This window comes from Narcine bancroftii, chromosome 12 (assembly GCF_036971445.1).
Source record: "Narcine bancroftii isolate sNarBan1 chromosome 12, sNarBan1.hap1, whole genome shotgun sequence".
In the NCBI taxonomy this organism is placed as follows: Eukaryota; Metazoa; Chordata; class Chondrichthyes; order Torpediniformes; family Narcinidae; genus Narcine; species Narcine bancroftii.
In genome coordinates, this window is record NC_091480.1 from 82,164,772 (window position 1) to 82,179,850 (window position 15,079).

General features: G+C 45.1%; 1 protein-coding gene across 1 annotated transcript in view; it reads right to left on the reverse strand.

Moving 5' to 3' along the window:
- cdk12 (cyclin dependent kinase 12) overlaps positions 1-15,079 on the reverse strand; it is a 56,092-nt gene that overhangs the window by 25,400 nt on the left and 15,613 nt on the right. Inside the window, exons 2-7 of the mRNA XM_069907209.1 lie at positions 13,566-14,552; positions 8,243-8,419; positions 6,972-7,111; positions 3,823-3,993; positions 2,341-2,530; positions 2,081-2,137 (exon numbers count right to left, since the gene is read on the reverse strand). Of these exons, the coding sequence (XP_069763310.1) occupies positions 2,081-2,137; positions 2,341-2,530; positions 3,823-3,993; positions 6,972-7,111; positions 8,243-8,419; positions 13,566-14,552 (1,722 nt within the window). The remainder of the gene's footprint in view (positions 1-2,080; positions 2,138-2,340; positions 2,531-3,822; positions 3,994-6,971; positions 7,112-8,242; positions 8,420-13,565; positions 14,553-15,079) is intronic.

Here is a 15,079-nt window from a genome sequence, read left to right on the forward strand (position 1 = left end):
GCCAAACTATTATTTTGCCTACAGATCCCCACTGATCTGTACCCAGACCATAGCCTTCCACACCTCTTCCATCCATGTACCTGTCCAAATTCTTCTTAAATGTTAAAAATAAGCCCACTTCACCACTTCAGCTGGCAGCTCGTTTCACTCCTACCACTCTCTGCGTGAAGAAGTTCCCCCTCATGTTCCCTTTAAATTTATCCCCTTTCACCCTGAACCTATGACCTCTATTTTTTATCTCTCCCAACTTCACTGGAAAAAGACTGCTTGAATTTATTCTATCTATACCCATCATAATTTTGTATACTCCTAAACCTCTATCAAATCTCCCCTCATTCTTCTACGCTTCAGGGAATAAAGTCCTAACCTGTTTAATCTTTCCCATTCACTCAGTTCCTGAAGTCCCAGCAAATCCCTAGTAAATCTTCTCTCCACTCTTTCTATCTAATTGATAACTTTCCTGTAGTTAGGTGACAAAAATTGCACACAATACTCCTAATCTGGCCTCACCAATGTCTTGAACAACTTTATCATAACATCCCAGCTCCTATACTCAATACTTTGATTTATGAAGGCCAATATGCCAAAAAAAAACTCCCTTTATAGCCCTATCTACCTGTGACGCCACTTTCAAGGATTTATGCATTTGTGTTCTCAGGTCCCTCTATTCTATGGCACTCCTCAATCCCTACCATTTACAGTACATATCCTACTTTGGTTTGTCCTTCCAAAATGCAGCACCTCACACTTATCTGCATTAAATTCCATCTGCCACCTTTCAGCCCATTTTCCAGCTGATCCAGATCCATCACAAACTTTGAAAACCTTCCTCCATGTCCTCAATGGCTCCATTCTTTGTGTCATCTGAAAACCCGCTAATCCAATTTACCACATTATTATCCAGATCATTGATATAGATGACAAACAACAATGGACCCAGCACCGATCCCTGAAGCTCACCACTAGTCACAGGTCTCCAGTCTGGCTTCTCTCGTATAGCCAATGTCGAATCCAATTCACTACTTCACCATGAATACAGAACATCTGAACCTTTCTGAATAGCCTCCCACATGGGACCTTGTCAAAGGCCTTACTAAATTCCATGTAGACAACTTCCTTAGCCTTTATTTAAACAACTTTCCTGGTAATCTCGAAAATCTCTAAGATTGGTTAAACAAGGCTTACCATGCAAGAAGCCATGTTGACTATTGCTTATCAGTCCCCGTCTATCCAAATATTTGTACATAAAATCTCTTAAAACAACTTACAATAAATTTACCTACTACTGAAGCCCACCTCACCAGCCAACAACAGAGCAACATAAGCTACCTTCCAATCCTCCAGCACCTCAACTGTGGCTAAGTACATGTTAAATATTTCTGCCAGGGCCCCTGCAAATTCTACACTTGCCTCCCTCAAGGCCTGAGGGAATATCTTGACAGGGCCTGGGGATTAATCCATCCTTGTTTGCTTTTAAGTCAGCAAGCACCACCTCCTCTTCAATATGTTAAGGTTCCATGACCTCATAGCTTGTTTTCCTTACTTCCCATGATTCTGTGTCAGTTTCCTGAGTAAATACTGTCACAAAAAAACCATTTAAGATCTCACCCATATCTTTTGGATCCATACATAGCTAACCACTCTGATCTTCAATCGGCTCAATTTTGTCCCTAACCATTCTTTTGTTTTTAATATACCTGTAGAAACCCTTGGGATTTTCCTTCACCTTCAGAATCAGAATTTATTGTCATGAACAAGTCATGAAATTCAGTGTCTGACAAAGCAACCTCATGTCTTCATTTAGCCCTCATGATTTCCTTCTGAAGATTTTTCTTGCAATTTTACACTCAAATACCTCATTTGCTCCTTGTTGCTTATACCTGCTATACAGCTCTCTTCTTCTTAACCAGATCCCCAATATCCCTTGAAAACCAAAGTTCCCAACCCCTATTAACTTTACCTTTAATCTTGACAGGAACTTACAAACTCTCTACTTGAAAACTTTGCCCTTGAAGGCCTTCCACGTACCGAGCACATCCTTGTCAGAAAACAACTTCTCCAAATAATCTTCCCAACTCACCTCTCCTCGGAGTTGTACAATCGCGCCAAGCCGAAGTCCGCCAGTTTGATCTGTCCACTAGATGAAGAGAAGGTATCGGTTACTGAACAGTCTACAACCTGCCACAAGGCTGTAACCATAACCCAGCGCCACTCCCACTAAGCCCCTAATGCTACTCAACCTCCTGCTCCACAGTAACCTCCAAATCCCATGCCACACTAATCCTACCCTACATTTACCACTTCCCTCTCACCTCCACAGTGGCTCAGCCATGACTCTACCTGTTGTTGAGAAGGATGTTGGAGCATTTAATATCACGATGCAGGAAGTTCTTTTTGTGACAATAGTCTAGGCCATCCATCAGTTGCCTCATGAAGGACTTAATGTGGTCCTCGGTGAAATGCACGAGCCCTGACTCCAGAAGCCCCATCAGATCATGGTCCATATACTCAAAGACCAGGTAGAAGGCCCCTGTAACACACATTCCAACAATGATGAAAAAAAAGCAGCAAGTTATTAGCTACTGATAGCGCAAGGAATTTGGAAGAACATTTAGTCTGGGGTTCTCAAATATGTAAGTTGCAAAGTGTTAGCTTGGCTCAGTTGATATCACTCATCGTCAGGAATTTATACTGTGATTTCACCCACATATCAGGGCTCAAGCCTCTGGCAAGTGCCCATCTCTCAGGTTTGAAATAACCCGGATAAGCTGTATGGTGGAAGTCCAAAGGCACAGACCAGAGAATCTGACAAGTGGCTCACAGTTAGCCCATCGCAGTTAGACCACCAGTGACCCAGGTTTGAATCCGGCATTGTCTGTAAGGAGTTTGTACATTCTCCCCATGTCTGCGTGGGTTTCCTCCAGGGGCTATGGCTTCCACCCACCGTTCAAAACATACTGGGGGTTGAAAGTCAATTGAGTGTAATTAGGAGGCGCAGGTTAGTGGACCGGAAGGGCCTATTACCGTGTTGCATGTCTAAATTTACAATTAAAAACCACAACAATCACATAAACTTTTCACCAACCATGCCAGCAGTGAAACTTTGGCAAGTTCCAGTGAAAAAATATTTCTGACTAGTTAGTGAGATGTTAAAGATCATTGATTTGAAATTTTAGCTCTATTTTTTTCTCCATAGATGCTGCCTGGCCTTCTGAGTATTTCCAGTCTCTTCTGATCATATAATCAAGCTTATCTGATTTCCTAGAGTTTGAGGGCCACCTGGAAATGTTCCACTTGCAAGTAGGGACGGGAATTGGAATCAATTGTGGACAGGCACTGACGCCTTTTCACCATCTTCACTTCATACAACTGAAATGCTTCAAATTCTCAGTGCTTCCACTCCCAAAATGAGCCCTTTGGACTCTAGCCATTTTTAACCTTTCAATCTATACTCTGGACTGGGTCCATGGGTAAACTACAGTACAAACACCAGTATGAACCAGCTGATGGTTGATATAAAACCGACCCTGAAAACCGGGACATGGTTTATACGTGTTTGTTGGTAGTCCCTGAATACAGAGAATCAGAGTCCAAAGGGTTAGCAGCTTTGGAGTTTACCATTTGACTCTATTCAACCACGTACTCTGCCACTGAGAAACCAAAATGGATTGAAGTTCCTGCACTGTGCAGGACATCACTTTTGAAAGCTCTTAATTTGGTGTGAATTGCACTGGAAATAAACAGAGCAGCAGAATCTTGAACACCGAGTTTTGGCTTACAATATGCATGACAAAGATTACAAGGCACTTCCTGTCAGTGTACCTTTATCTTTTTTGAAGTCCAGTGCGTCCTGTTTGTCTGTCACAATCTCCTTCATGTTGACAACACTGATGTGGTTGAGCTGACGAAGGATTTTGATTTCACGAATGGCCGTAATGGGGAAACCTTCCTTTTCATTATCCAGTCGAACTTTTTTAAGAGCAACCAACTCACCTAGAAGAGATGTTATCTACTAATGACAGATGTCACGACTTTTGGACACTTGCTCATAGTGCATGTATACCAGAGAGGGCGATGTTTGGCACAGGTGACCTGCACAGTAACACCGTAACTTGGGTGCAGGTTGCTTTCGTACCAAGAATCATTCCACACAGACTGCCACAAACTGGGGGGATGGTCCCACATGCTGACCCTCACTGGGGGAATGGGTCCGTCCCACACACACTGACCATCACTGGGGGAATGGGTCCATCCCACACACACTGACCCTCAATGGGGGAATGGGTCCGTCCCACACACACTGACCTTCACTGGGGGAATGGGTACCACACACACTGATCCTCACTGGGGGAATGGGTCTGTCCCACACACACTGATCCTCAATGGGGGACAGTCCCACACACACTGACCCTCACTGGGGGAATGGGTCCGTCCCACACACACTGACCCTCACTGGGGGAATGGGTCCGTCCCACACACACTGACCCTCACTGGGGGGATGGGTACCACACACACTGACCCTCACTGGGGGAATGGGTACCACACACTCTGACCCTCACTGGGGGAATGGGTCCGTCCCACGCACTCTGACCTTCACTGGGGGAATGGGTCCGTCCCACACACACTGACCCTCACTGGGGAAATGGGTCCGTCCCACACACACTGACCCTCACTGGGGGAATGGGTACCACACACACTGACCCTCACTGGGGGAATGGGTACCACACACTCTGACCCTCACTGGGGGAATGGGTCCGTCCCACACACTCTGACCTTCACTGGGGGAATGGGTCCGTCCCATACACACTGACCCTCACTGGGGGAATGGGTACCACACACACTGACCCTCACTGCGGGAATGGGTCCGTCCCACACACTCTGACCTTCACGGGGGGAATGGGTCCGTCCCACACCCACTGGCCCTCTCTGGGGGAATGGGTCCCATACGCACTGACCCTCACTGGGGGAATGGGTTCGTCTCACACACATACTGACCCTCACTGGGGGAATGGGTCCGTCCCACACACTCTGATCTTCACTGGGGGACAGTCCCACACACACTGACCCTCACTAGGGGATGGTTCCAAAACATTGAACCTTGATGAGGGACAGTCCCATACATACTGACCCTCACTAGGGAATGGATCCAATACATTGAACCTTGATGAGGGACAGTCCCACACATACTGACCCTCACTAGGGGATGGATCCAATACATTGAACCTTGATGAGGGACAGTCCCACACATACTGACCGTCACTAGGGGATGGTTCCAATACATTGAACCTTGATGAGGGACAGTCCCATACATACTGACACTCACTGGGGGATGGATCCCACACACACACACATGGGGTGTGTCCCACACATTGACCCTCACTGGGGAACGAGTCCCACTCATCGACCTTCACTGGGGGGTGGGACCTACACACTGACCCTCACTGGGAAATAGGTCCCACACACACACCCCTCATCAAGGTTCAATGGGGGACGGGTCCCATTCACATTGGCCCTTACTCCAGTAGAGTTACAGACATTGGCCACCATTGATAATCAGTTCTACTCTTCTCTGCCTTGCTGGAACAATGACCAAGCAGTGCTGCTTGGACACCTGAGAATTGAACTTTGAGCTTCCTATGTTGGATTAGCAGCAGACCAATGTTATGGTGAAATTGTGGTGGGGCCAAATTGGGACTGTTGTGTGCAGTTTTGAGGGGTATAGATAAAGTAAACGCAAGTAGGCTTTTTTCCATTGAAGTTAGGTGAGCTATGAGCCACAGGACTTGGGTTAATGGTTAAGGATGGAAGGGGAAATATTTAGGTGGAACTTCTTCAGAGAGTGATGGGAGTGTGGAAAGAGCTGACAAATGAAGTCGTGAATGCAGACTCAATTTTAACATTTAAGAAAAAATGTGGTCAGGTACATAGATGGGAGCAGTAAAAAGGGCGATAGACTGGGTGTAAGTCAGTGGGACTGAGCAAAATAATTGGCACAGATTAGAAAGGCCTGTTTTCTGTGCTGTAATGTTCGCCAGTGGAGCAAAATTTCCAGCAAAAGAAATTCCTCTGCTTGAAACTGACAGACTGAAACATTGATCAAAGGGTAAAAGCCTCTAAGCTTCAGCAACAATACCTACAGCTTGCTGGAAGGGCAGACAGCTTGGCAACAGTTCCTTCATCGAACAAAACATTGTTCCGTGCCCCGCCCCCTCCCCCAAACAATGTTGTTCTCCTTATATTCCCATCAACTGCACCCACCCCCCGCCATGAGGGATAACTTACAGTGGCCAACACACTCAAGGAAATAGTGACAAGGACGAAGCCAGATCACTTATTCTCACATGCAGTGAGAAGTGGACAAAATCTAACATTTGCAACAGCATTCAGAAATGTCATCCCTCTATTCAGCATGTGCAGATAAATGGGGACACGGAGTATATGTACTTGTTGATAATCCCTCAAAACCGGGACATGAAGTATATGTGTTTGTTGGTGGTCGGTGAAAACTGGGTCAGGGAGTATATGTGCTTGTTGGTAATTCCTAAAAACCGGGACATGAAGTATATGTGCTTGTTGGTAATTCCTGAAAATTAGGTCAGGGAGTATATGTGCATGTTGGTGGTCCCTGAAAACTGGGTCAGGGGGTATATGTGCTTGTTGGTAATTCCTAAAAACCGGGACATGAAGTATATGTGCTTGTTGGTAATTCCTGAAAATTAGGTCAGGGAGTATATGTGCTTGTTGGTAATTCCTAAAAACCGGGACATGAAGTATATGTGCTTGTTGGTAATTCCTAAAAACCGGGACATGAAGTATATGTGCTTGTTGGTGGTCCCTGAAAACTGGGTCAGGGGGTATATGTGCTGTTGGTAATCAATGAAAACAGGAATATGGAGTCCAAAGGGTTAAACATAAAGACATTTTTACCATGAAAGGCATGCATGATAAGGACAAGATTTTCAGTCACATACCTGTGTCCTTATCCTTAGCTTTGTAAACTTGCCCATATGTCCCTTCTCCGGTAATTCCAAGTATGTCAAACTTATCCACACAGCGTTTTCCCCAGTCACTCTCCGTCTCCTTCTTCTCTCCATAGCGAGGACAACAGATTCTTTAAAAAATAAAATTGTGAGTGAGTGGAAACAGATACAAAATAGCAATAAATTCCCTCATCCTGAACACCCCGAGCATATTCCAAATGAATATGCCAGAAGATCAAGACTGAAGTACAGCACTGATCATCTTTGGAGGGCAGTTTTGTACATATACTGACTCTCTCTAGGGTATAGTCCTCCCCCCCCCACCTCCCACTGACTCTCACTGGGGAAACAGGTCCCAAACACACCAACCCTCATTGGAGGACAGGTCCCACACATTGACCCTCACTGGGGAACGAGTCCCACTCATCGACCCTCACTGGGGGGGTGGGACCTACACACTGACCCTCACTGGGAGATAGGTCCCACACACACTGACCCTCAGATGAAGTGGGTCAGGTGAGGTGGTGAAACATCATCCAGGAGTTGGGTTAGCTGTCTGAAAAACGGTTGGGGGGGTGTGTGGTCATTCACAACTGAGGTGAGATCTTACTGAATGGCAGAGCAATAGTGAGGTCAAGCGACCCCCCCCCCCCCCCCACCTGCTTCAGCTAAGGTAGAGTTTCACAGGTACTGTCTATTATTTGGAAAAGGTTTACTCTGCCACCGACTCTCACTGAAGATCAGACTCCAGGCATCGAATCTTAAAGTTATACAAAATTCAATTTCAGTTTGTTTCATTGAGACCGAATCTAATGTATTTAGTTCCCCAGATTCACACTGGGACACGTGCGAGGGCATTGAGCCATTTATGTACCATTGTGTGGACACTAACTCTGAGTGTGTCAGCAGAGATACTGAATCTCCCTCAGAGATGTAATCCTTGATCTAATGGAGGGAAGTGAAGTTTGACAAATGGCAGTTGTGAAACTCCCTCCATCCATACCGAGGCTAAGTCAAGCCATCTCAACCTCCACTATAATCCTACTCTGGTCATCCCTCCTTGCAATCTACCTTCAGACTGCTGCTGGTAGCAATGGCGATATAAGAAGGAAAATTAGAATTAGATCATAAAGACAGCCTGGGCAAATCTGATGACCTTCACTAATTCCCCACTGGCTGAGGAATGAACTCCAGCAGACCCCTTCGAATAGACAAACGATCAGTTGGTGTTTCACTGAAATGATTCTCTCCTGTGTTCATACTTGGGCCTCTTTTTAAGGACTGGTTGAGGTTGGGGTGGGGTCTTCTGCTCTGGAGAATCTGGTGGTGAGGGATCCGTTCCTGGTAGCTCTGGAGGAAGTGGGAGGTCTGCCAGTAAATGCCGTGTTCTTTGGTCTCTATCTTTCTTGGCTGGTTTAACAGCATGACTCTCCTTTGGACTGCAACAAAAAACAGAAATCACCAGGTAACCAGAAGATAAATGGAGACTGGAGAGGTGGGTGGCAACACTGGAAGTGGAAAGCAAAACACATTTATTAGACAGAGTGCTGTGTTAGGACTATATTCAAGGACTCATCCGTAAACCTGAATGCATATGCAACGTGTCACCCTCTTCATCAAGACCTGCATGGACGAGAGTTCCCCAACTAGAATCAGAAAATTCACAACCAGCTAAGGGCAAGATCAAGGGTGTTTAAGGCTGGTGATCCAGTTCTCTACAAATGCAGGTTCAACTTGTGGAAGGTTATCTCAGCCACAAAGCAGCAATTCTGGACAAAGCTAGAGCAGACATATGGCAGGGATTGCAGGCCATTACATCCTTCAAAGTGAGGGCAAACACCATAAATGGTTGTACAGGAGGGAGATAGATCAGTTCATTGAGTGTTGTCACAACAACAACCTTGGACTCAACGTTAGCAAAGCCAAGGAGATCATATATGCGGACTTCAGGAGGAAATCAGGAGAACATGACGCAGTCCTCATCGAGGGCTCAGCAGTGGAGAGGGTCAAGACCTTCAAATTCCTGGGCATCAACATCCCTGAGGATCTGTCCAGGAGCCTCCATGTTGATGCAATCATGAAGAAAGCTTGCCAATGGCTATACTTTGTAAGGAGTTTGAGGAGATTCGATATGTCACCAAAGACTCTTGGAAACTTCTACAGGAGTACTGTGGAGAGCATCCTGGCTGGTTGCATCCCTGTCTATTATGGAAGTGCCAACACTCAGAACAAGAAAAAACTCCAGAGGGTTGTTAACTCCCAGAGGGCCTGCAACATCATGAGCACTAGTCTTCACTCCATCGAGGACATCTACTAGAGGCAGTGTCTCAAGAAAGCATCCTTTATCCTCAAGGATCTCATCATCCAGGCCATACCCCCTTCACTCTGCTACCATCGGGAAAAAGGTACAGGAGCCAGAAGACGAGCACCCAGTGGCACAAGGACAGCTTCTTCCCCTCTGCCATCAGATTCCTGAATGAACAATGACCACAGACACTACCTCACTTTATATTTTCCTTTTATGTGCATTATTTTTATTTATTTTGCAATGTGGTTTATATAAATTTTTGCACTGTGGTGTTGCTGCAAAACAATGTTTTTCATTTCATGTCCTGATTCTAAAGATAGCTGGTCCATGAGCTAAACTATTGCCAGGTGTTTAGAGAGGATACTTCCCACTAAATTCTGGGGCTCGTTAAGGTTTCTTCACTCTTGGTTAATCTAGGTGCAGCAACAAAGTGTGAACCACAGGAAGAACACAAAATCAACCATCCATTGCAACTGCATACTGGGAAAAGAGAGAAAAAATCATCTCCAATCTCTCCTCCCTGATGAACATAAGACCTGCTCCAACTTTCATCAAGATCAGTGCATCTTCCACCTCAAGTCATTTTTCAGCTATGTCTCCGAATCCCTCACACCCACCAATTTCTGAGTGAATGCAGGAACATGAAAAGCCTCACGTAGATATCCAATCTCTTAAGCTGTGATGCCAAATAGGGGAAAAGTGTAGATATAAAAGGGGGAGTTGATGCAATGTGTTGGACTCATGGCCCTAAGTGGGGAGGACAGTGTTGTCCATGACTTTTTCCCCACAAAAGTGACGGCAATCTCCTGACGTTGCAAAGTATTATCTATCTGTGGCAGGTGAAAGAATACTTCACATTGTCCCTTCTGCTAATTGCCCAAAGCCTTCTCCCTGTCTTAGATACATTCTCTTTCTCTGTCCGTATATGGATAGGCCTTCTGCAATGTCTTCCTTCACCTGTATCGCACAAACCTCTGTTCTCTTTTACCCACTATTTTCTCAGACTAAAACTTTCATGTACAACAGGCTTTTTTCCCTGCATTGCACCCACCCAGGCACTTGCAACCCTGACACTTGCAGATTCTTCCAGGGATGGTGAAATACTGGAAGCTAAATACAAATATCATTCAAAGCCGTGTACAACTTGAAACTAATTAATCAACTGTTCAGAGAAACTGGCGTCTTTAGTTTCTGCGCACAGCTTCTTAGTATCACTATACCTTTTTCCAATGGGATCCCTGATTTTATTTATAGATCTTTTCTGGGTCAAATGATTGAAGCTTTTACCTACTGAACTATGTTTTCTACACTCCCACATCTGCAAGGCAGCCCTAATGTTGTTGATGACTTTCTGCTCTGGTTTAATGCAGCTAGTTCACTATGAATACACATTAGATTCAGCAGTTGGATGCAGAATTTACAGCCCCAGATCTGATTTGGATCAGAGGGCACACAACTATGAGATGCTCAAGACGAGGATCAGCCCAAATTATAATACGGATTATAATTTTCAAAAACCTGTATGTGAAGCTGGGGTCAAGCTACCGCAGGAGCAGGCACCCCAACAGTGGCAACACACTGGTCCAATAATCCTGGTATGCCATCTCAAGACACATTGCTACTTTCTCTACACTTTTTGAAGTTAATTTTAAACCTAACCCCTTAACTGCTTTATTTGATATTATTAGGTTTTATTTTCCTTATGGCTAGGTGGGTGGTGTTGCTCAGATGGAGGGCCTTTACCCTGCCTAATCATGCTCAATGGCTAAGTGACGTCATGTCTAAATTTAGAGAAGATTAGATGCTCAATTTCTGATTTGAATGTAAATTTTCAAACACTCTGGGGATCCTTTTTGAGTTGCTTTTATAATCTTTGATTTGTAATGAGGGTAGAAATGTGATAAGAAAAGAATAAGAATTCTGCCTTTCTTTTCTTTTTTTTGGCCAAACAGCTTCTTTCTTGGTAGTGGGTTTAGATTTTTCTTTTTTTATAATAAAATTATAAAATCTCAATGCAATATAATCTGTTTGATTAAAATGTGAAGTACCTTGGATAAAATGATATGATTTACATGTAACATATCCTTTTGAAGTCTGGATTTTTGGAAATGAAGTATCAATGTCAATAAAAATGAAAAAGAAAGACGTTGCTGAACACCAGTAGTAACCAATAAACATCCACAAACTGAAACCAATTTAAAATAAGAAAATATTCAAGCCCTATTTTTGCTGGTGCTCACACTTTATCAGGTAAAGTTCTAATATTTCATCTCAATTCCACCTAATGCTCCACCATTAATTTTCTCCAGCAAGGTTACTCCGACACCAAGATACAGTGGCTTCACTTCAATCTGTCGCTGCTTCTGCATTACTTCAGTGAATAGTCTCGACGAATATACTGTAGAAGATACTTGCTACCTTTATAATATACCAGTTATTATGGGACAAAAAAGGGATTCCCCAGTCAGAAACCATGGAGAAACCAGGAGGCTGACTCAGTGCTGAAGCCCAGGTTCCAGACATTCAGGAGGCCCAGTCCTCCTCAAGAAATTTCTACAGATGTGTGGTGGAAAGTGTTCGGATTGGTTACATCATGGTCTGGTAGGGAGATAACAATACCCCTGAGCATAAAGGTAGTGGACACAGGCAAAACCCTCCCCACCATCAAGAACATCTAAAGGGAACATTGCTGTTGGAGAGCTACAGTAATCATCAAGGATCCACACCATTGAGGACACACTCTGTCCTCACTGCTGCCATCAGGGAAGAGGTATAGGTGTCACAAGACTTGCACCACTAGGTTCAGGAACAGTTGCTACCCCTCCACCGTCAGACTCCACAATAACAAACTCAATCAGGGACTCATTTAAGGACTCTTTTGCATTTTCATAGATTTTTTTTTCCTCTCTGTATTCCACAGTCAGTCTGTTTACATTTCTTTATTTGTGTACATTGTGTACAGTTTTTTTTCCCCTACCAATAAGTAGTTATTTTGCCTCACCTGCGGGAAAAAGAATCTCAGGGTTGTAAGAGATGTCATGTATGTACCCTGACAATAAATCTAAAACCAGAAATCCAAGTACAATCTTTGCAAGGCCATCGTGAAGAGACATACCGTACCAAAGTTGAGTTCCAGGAGAACATTCTGGACACCTGGTGATCATGGCAAGGCTTATATGCTATCATAGGTACAAGTCAAAGCCAAGCAGCGTGGCATGTAATAGCGCGAAGCTTCCTGATGAGCTAAATGTTCCGAGCTCATTTCGAACAGGGAGGTGAAATTTACATCGACCTTTACAAGAGGTGCTGTACCCTTGGTCACTACTGCTTAAGTCTGGGCGGCGAGTGGGGGTTGAATCCATAGAAAGCAACTGATCCAGACAGAGTCCCAGGACATGTCTGGAGAAGCTGCACAGATCAACTTGCAAGTGTATTCACAGAGATCTGTAATTTCTCCTGTTACCTCAAGAAGGCTACCATCATCCCAATGCCAAAGAACAGCACAATAATGGGCTTAAATGACGACCAAAGGCCCTAACATCCACCATCATGAGAGGCTGGTCATACCAGCCAGCCTTGACCCACTTTAATTTGCTTGCCTTCCAAACAGATGCCATCTCTCTGGCTCTCCACTCAGCCCCAGAATGCCTGGAGTTTGTTAGGGACGTGGACAACCATGTTTGAAGACAAGCTTCCAATACTATTGTCCCTAACAAACTTCACAGAATCTAGGCCTTAGTGGTGCTCTCTGCAACTGGATCTTTGACTTCCTGTCCAAAAGCCCATCAGTGAACATTGGCATTGAATTTTTCTCCACTGATGCTGCTTGTGGGGTTCCTCAGGAACTCAGTGGATCAAGCAGCATCCATCAGTGGGAGAAAAGGAATTGCCAGCATTGTGGGGTGGAACCATTCATCAGGATTGAATAAAGTTTCTTCCCTGAAGCCCCAAGGTTCCTGAATGACCCTCAAAACAATGCTCTCAATTTTGCCCCTGCTCTGTACTAATTATTTGCATTGTACTCTGTAATTGTAACAGCACTATGAATGTGGGAGTTAACCTGCTGACAGAACAACCCTCTCACTGTACCAGGTATAATGTGACAATAAAACTTAAAACAGTGTGTCATTAATAGCAACTCCAACCGGCTACATTTCCTGATAACAACACTTTGCAAAGGCATTCAAAATTATGGTATTTGCAACAACATGAGAATAAAACCCCTGGCACCTGTTGCAAACAGTGTTGCTGTGATCATTTAGTCCCATATTTCTTACCTTTCAATGTCGTCCTCCCCAGGCAGCAGTGGAGGCAGAGGGAGAGGTGGGAGAGTTGAAGTCAGTAAGGGCAGGACGGAGTTTAGCGTCGGTGGCATAGGGAGGCCACTTGTCAACACTGTTGTCCGTGGCGGCTGTGAGGCATTTGGTGGGTGTGTTGAGACAGGTGCAGGATTTAATGTGGGTGCAGGTACGAGAATGGATCCAGGTACGGGTATGAGCGATGAAGGTAATGGCAGGGGCGCAGCAGGCAGCGGCAGCTGCACTGTGGCTATTGGTGATTGTAGTTCAGTCAGAATCTCCTGCAGAGGTTGTGGTTGATTAGATGTCACCGGTGGCAGGGGAGGTTGTTGTACAGGGGAGGGAGGTAGCGCAAGCGGGGGAGAGGGTGGAGGTAATGGTGGAGGAGCAGAAGTGGAAGGAGGAAGCGGAGGTTTTTCCAGATCACTTTCCGCTGGTAATGGTGGCAGACTCTTCTCCTTTGGTGTTCCTGACTCCCATATCCCAGCCGGTGATCTCGACTCTTTCACCATCATGACCAAGGGCGACAGCACTGGTTCATCCTCCTCGTATTCACTCTTCACTATAATCTCTGGGATCATCTCGTTGGCAATGTCTTTGCCTTTCTTCACAGTCACTGAATTTGAGATTTCAACAGGTGAAGGGGGCTTCTCTGACTTTATTAATTTAGTCAATTTCTTCACATCCTTGAGTGTGGTAGCACAGAGTGTGCCTCCAGAACTGGTGCTGTGGGTACCACTGGCTGATACCTTTGGCTCTCTGCAGTCTTTCACACTGGCCTTGGCGGCCACAGCAGCTCTCGCCCTCTTTGTTTTACTCAGCTCAGCTCCCAGACTTGACTTGAGGGTGAATCGGCTGGGTGAAATACTAGAGTGTCGGCTAGGTGAGCGGGATTGCCGGTGTTTACTGTGCGACCGCGAATGTCTCGGGTACAATGGGCTCCTACTCCTTGACTTTGCTGATCTTCTGCAAAGAAAAGGAAAAGTCGATTAAAGAGAGGGCCACAGTGAACGTGCCAGATACATAACAACAGTTGTCCAGTCTCCAGCCCACCTCACTCACGCCAACCTTCTGGCCATCTTGTCCGCACTGGGATCGCATCATTCTTTCTTTGCCTATTCAATGCCTGCGCTAATGGCTCCTCAGGCAGTGGGGTTCAGATATCACACACACTCTGATTAAAACACCTTTCCTCTCCCATCCCCTTTGAAACTCCCATCTCTTATTTTACACCTTCTTGATACCCTGGTCATGTGAAAAGGATTCTGGCTATCTCCCCTCTCCATACCTCTCAGAATTTTATATCCCTCCATCGGGTCACCTCTTGGCCTCCTTCGCACCAAGGAAAACAACCCAGTTTACCCAATTTCTTCCAATAACTTCAGTACACACAATATCCTAGTGAATCTCCCCTGCTCTCTCTCTAGTGCAACCACACCCCTCCTTTAATGTGGTGACTAGAACTACACAAAGTGTGGTCGAATCTGTTGTGT